The 4,834-nt window shown below is 40.9% G+C and overlaps 1 protein-coding gene across 1 annotated transcript in view; it reads right to left on the reverse strand.

Annotated features, from left to right (window-relative positions):
- Window positions 1-4,540, reverse strand: part of LOC110029398 (formin-like protein 20) — a 58,324-nt gene extending 53,784 nt beyond the window's left edge. Inside the window, exons 1-4 of the mRNA XM_020731674.1 lie at window positions 4,260-4,540; window positions 2,885-3,588; window positions 2,595-2,810; window positions 5-2,514 (exon numbers count right to left, since the gene is read on the reverse strand). Coding sequence (XP_020587333.1) covers window positions 5-2,514; window positions 2,595-2,810; window positions 2,885-3,588; window positions 4,260-4,332 — 3,503 coding nt within the window. The 5' untranslated portion in view covers window positions 4,333-4,540. The remainder of the gene's footprint in view (window positions 1-4; window positions 2,515-2,594; window positions 2,811-2,884; window positions 3,589-4,259) is intronic.
- Between the last annotated feature and the right edge of the window lie 294 nt (window positions 4,541-4,834).

Genomic DNA, 4,834 nt, shown 5'->3' on the forward strand with positions numbered 1-4,834 from the left:
GGGCGGGGGCGGGGAAACTATACCTAATGAACTTAAGAGAGTCGTGGATGGTGGAGGAATTGGAGACATGAGAATGGCGTTCATCGATGTGCTTTGGTTTATAGATATAGAAAGTGGAGAAGGTGGAGGAGAGCCGGAGGTGTAGATGGATGCTCCTGATAATGTTGGTGGTGGTGGAGGGGGGGTAGATGGGAGCTTTGTGGTAGTTCTCGTGAATGCGAGTGGCGGAAGAAGGGGAGGAGGTGGAGGTGGAGGTGGAGGTGGAGGTGTGCTAGTCTTTCCTTTGCAAGGATGCATAGTTGAAGGAGGTAGGGTGGAAGGTAGATCTTTGATGGGTGTGTCAAGCGCTTCATGAAAATAAGGAGATGAATGAAATTCCTGCACATATGATCCATGCGGCAAGAAATGGGGGGGTGGTGGCAGTAGTGGTGGTGGTGGCGGTGGTGGCGGCGGCGGCGGTGGAGGTGAGGCTATAATTGGAGGTGAAATTTTGGAAGAGGGAGTAGCACTCAAGTGGGGTGAAGTTCTAGAGGAAGGAGTGAATATTATTTCAGTTCGTAGGGTAGGAAAAGAGGGTTGAGAACAATGATCTGATGAGATTTGAGAAGTAATAGAAAACAAAGATGATGCATGAAAAGCAGCTCCAGACTTCAAGGGTGGAGGTGGGGAAGATTTCTTCGAGTGGAGACTAACTTGTTGCGCCGATGACATTCCTGGTGGTCGTGGAGATGAAAGTGGAGGTTGCACCGGAAAAGATGAAGCTGATATATGCTGGCATGATGTTAATAAATGAACAAGGTCCTGTTTTGAAGGCAGCATTACTGAAAGAGATGGTGACGGTGCTCCGCCCATTAAAGTATCATTCCCATTGAAGGAATCACATGGCGCTAGAATATCCTTAGTATTGCTCCTTTCATCATTTATATGAAAAGAAATGGCAAGAGCAGCTGGTGAACTGTTATACCTTAATAAAGGATTAGATGACCAATGAACTGATGAGGCATCAGAAGTTTTTTTGGGGGATATCCACCGAGGTATGAGTTTTGTTTTGGAAGCATTTGTGAGTAAAATTGAATCTTCTTGTCGAATACATTTATCTTTGGCAATGAAAGGTTCACATTTTAGACTGTTTCGCATCAGGTTTTTTTCTGGCACGGATGGCAAAACCTTCTCATTATTTTGTATCTCAGTACCACGTCCTGTCATCTCAGTATGCGACTGTGGCTCATCAGCTTTAATGCCATTACCAGTTTTATAATCAGAACTTCCAGGCACACGCATTTCTTTATTCAGAACACTTCTGGAACTAAACAATTGAGTCTTTTCACTGCTAATAGATTCCATAAAAATAGGAATTTTATCCAGATCATTTCTTAAATCACTTTTTTCCAATGCATTCTTAGCTTCAGCGTCCAAAATGAGGGTGTTCGGTTTATCGACAGTATCATCGTCAGAATTTTTATGGGTGAAAGCACCAACAACAAATTTCAGATAAGTTGTTTCTGTTGGACCCTTTTGTTCTGTGGGCAGACGAACTATAAGCCCTTCCTGTTTTAAGTTGATTTCTGCAACATTATTCTCTTCAACTCCATTCACTTCATTTAAGGATATCAACTTCTCTGTAATAATTGCTTTATCATGGATGGTAATTTCTGATCCATTTTCTGCTTGACCAACCAGGTATGGGGTTTCCAATCGGCCATCAGAATATAACTTCAGGTCATTTCTTGTGTGACGCTTACAAACTCCTGTATTCAGCTGCTGTGTTTGATCAACAGTACATACATCGCTTGCGTTACAGCCCCTTCCATCCAAAATGGATGTTCTCAGAAGAATAGCACTCTTCATACTCTCTCGGGAAGCACTACTAACATCCATTCTACTATTTCCTTCATTTGTAGGTGAAAGGCTCTCCATTTTGCAACCTGCGACATCTACAGTAATTTTTGCTTGTGTAAGATTTGTTATCTCTGATACATAAATTGTTTTGGGCTCAGTATTGCCATATTTTGATGTAGATTCTCCTTCAAATGTTGAAAAAAAAGCACCAGTTTTCCTCATCGAAATGCTACCTTCTGACATTCTTTTCTCTTCAAGTGCAATCACATTATCCAGGTTAATAATTTTTTCAGGAATAGCATCATGTTCAGAAACACCCGCTTTAAATGTGCCTCCCACTTGATCTTCCATTATTGAGGGTCCAAACAATGCATCCATTCTATCAACTCTTTTTATTTTTTCATGGATGACATTCTTGGAATTCTCTGAATCAAAGGTACCTTGTAATTTCTTCACAAAATCATCAGCTACAACAAAAACATCAGATTTTGGACCAGTGAGATCGAGGATACTTTTAGTGTGAGGAAACTGAGTATCAACATGCATTTCCGAGTTGTTAAAAATCTCTTCTGCCTCAAAAAACTCCTCTGTTGAACCACCTTCCTTTTCATCATCGTTAGCTGTTGCTTTTGAGGTCGCTTTGGATTCAACAGCATCAAAGTCTGAAAAGATTACCTGATTCAGGCATGAATGTGCTTTCAAATTTAACCATAAGAGGAACACGAAATCCCATTTAACAAAATATAGGAACCTACCTCTGCTTTAAAATCTCTTGGAAACAGATCCTTTGCATTCCAAGCCACGTCAATTTCATCACGATTCAGAAGCAGCATATCAGACTCAACAAATGCAGTGTTAAACATAATCCTGCACATCATCTCCTCACACTCCAAATCCTCATCGACATGGATACACTCAATAATGACATCTCCGCGAACATGACACCCGGCAATTAGTACAACACTCTCTTCCTGTGATTATATACCAATGTTAATAGAGCTAACAAATGCATGCATTAGTTAAATCGACTGAGAACAAGCTGAACCTGTCTATAATGCTTAACATGTTCTTTGCTCTTTGGAGTTGAAAAAAAAATCATTAAGGACCTGTTAGTTGGAGTTTGGGGGTCCTGACCATAAACACGAACAACAGGTCTGCAGCCTCCCTTGCCATCAAAATGAGGAGCAACGCTGAGAATGATGCATTTTAAGAAAAAGGGTTTATCCTTAGGGGGCCACTCCAGACCCCCGGCTTGCCTGGTTATGTATTGCAAATACCTCAGGTGAGAAGGTTGTGGATTCAATGGACAAAAGAGATGAAGCAACTCCTTAGGAGCTTGCTTATAGACCATTTCAAGGGTCTTCTGCTCTCCAGTGTATTGCTTCCTGTAAAGAAGAAAGCCTGCAAGCATGAAGGCAAGAACAGGCCACCCTCCTCTCTCACAATGCATCAGCAAAACATTATGCTGCCCTTCAAGTGACAGCCAGCTCTCACTAGACTTCAGAAAATGATGGATCATTTCCAATGGAAGCAATGGACAACGGTCATATTGACGTGGGTAGTCCATGACTGTCATGTCATACTCCGATAAAATATCAGAGATATGGCTTTTCCTATCTCCTTCCCTAAAATTACATACCATAAATGAAGAGTCAGGAAAATGATCCTGAAGCTCTGCAACTATGAACCCCAGATAATTCTTGTACTCGTTATCTTCAATAATTTCAGTGGAGAAGCAACAATCAAACACTGTAAAGAAAATAGATTTTCCAGTATCAAGTTAGTGGAACTTTTCTTTCCGAACAATAATTTCTCAATTTCTAAGAAAAATCTATCAATGGCCGTAGACAAAAATAAAAGATGAAACAGAAAAATTTCAACTTAGCAAATCCAAATATTAAACTCGTTGATGCAATTTAAACAGAATGGCTGTCCAAAAAATTAAACAGGACGGCCCTCCAAAAAATAAAAGGGAAGAAAACAAAGCTTCCGGGATAGGACAACCTAAAGTCATAGATGACAAATCGAACGAATAAGAAGTATGAAAACTAAAATTTTAAACAATTTAAAAAACAAACGAATTCGAGTTTCAATAAACTCAACTCGACAGCTTAATACCTGATCCCAGTCTACATATACGGGTCACTTCATTTTACTAACGTTAATCAACAATAAATATTGAAAGCTAAATAGCCGAATTCACTTTAATCAACCCAACAAGGTTTTCATCAGCAATATAGGATCTACAAACCCCTCTTTGGCTCCAAAACTCCAAAAGTAAAACTCACAGCCTCCAGCCAACACCAATCGCAAAAAAATCCGGCAATCATGCCAAAACATAAAAAAACACCAGTAAATCACAAGGCAGCCTCTTCAATCCAACCGGTATACCATAACCAAAACCGAAGCACGTGCATTACCATAGACCCTGTCGGAGATCTCGAGTAGCCGATCTGGCGGCTTCCGGTAGAACAGCCTCCTGAACAGCGCCATCCTTCTCCAGATCTGCTTGCGGTGATCGTCGCCGTCCTCTTTATCTGGAGATCACCGAAAGCGAGATCGGAGGATGGAGATCCGAGGCAGAACAAAAGTTCGCTAGGGTTTCAAGTTTGGGAATTCACCGGATGGTGCAGTGTCCATTTGGATCTTCCGAATTAATTATCTCAGCAGTACACTGCTAGCGAAAGGAACAGCAGCGGGAGAGATGTTGACTGAGAAATACTTGACCCTTAATATGTGGGTGCGTGTTAAAGCTTTTGACACGTGGAGTTCGTTGGGAAGGTTAGGGCTATCAAAAGAGCTCATTGTTTCGGAATAATTTTTGTTCGACTCGTTAAGAAACTCGTACTTAACGCATTCATCATGGTAACGAGCAGAACAAGAGCAAAATGGGAAGGTTAGGGCTATCAAAAGAGCTCATTGTTTCAGAATAATTTTTGTTCGACTCGTTAAGAAGCTCGTATTTAACATATTCATCATGGTAACGAGCAGAACA

This window comes from Phalaenopsis equestris, unplaced genomic scaffold (genome assembly GCF_001263595.1).
Source record: "Phalaenopsis equestris unplaced genomic scaffold, ASM126359v1 Scaffold000570, whole genome shotgun sequence".
NCBI classification, from domain to species: domain Eukaryota; kingdom Viridiplantae; phylum Streptophyta; class Magnoliopsida; order Asparagales; family Orchidaceae; genus Phalaenopsis; species Phalaenopsis equestris.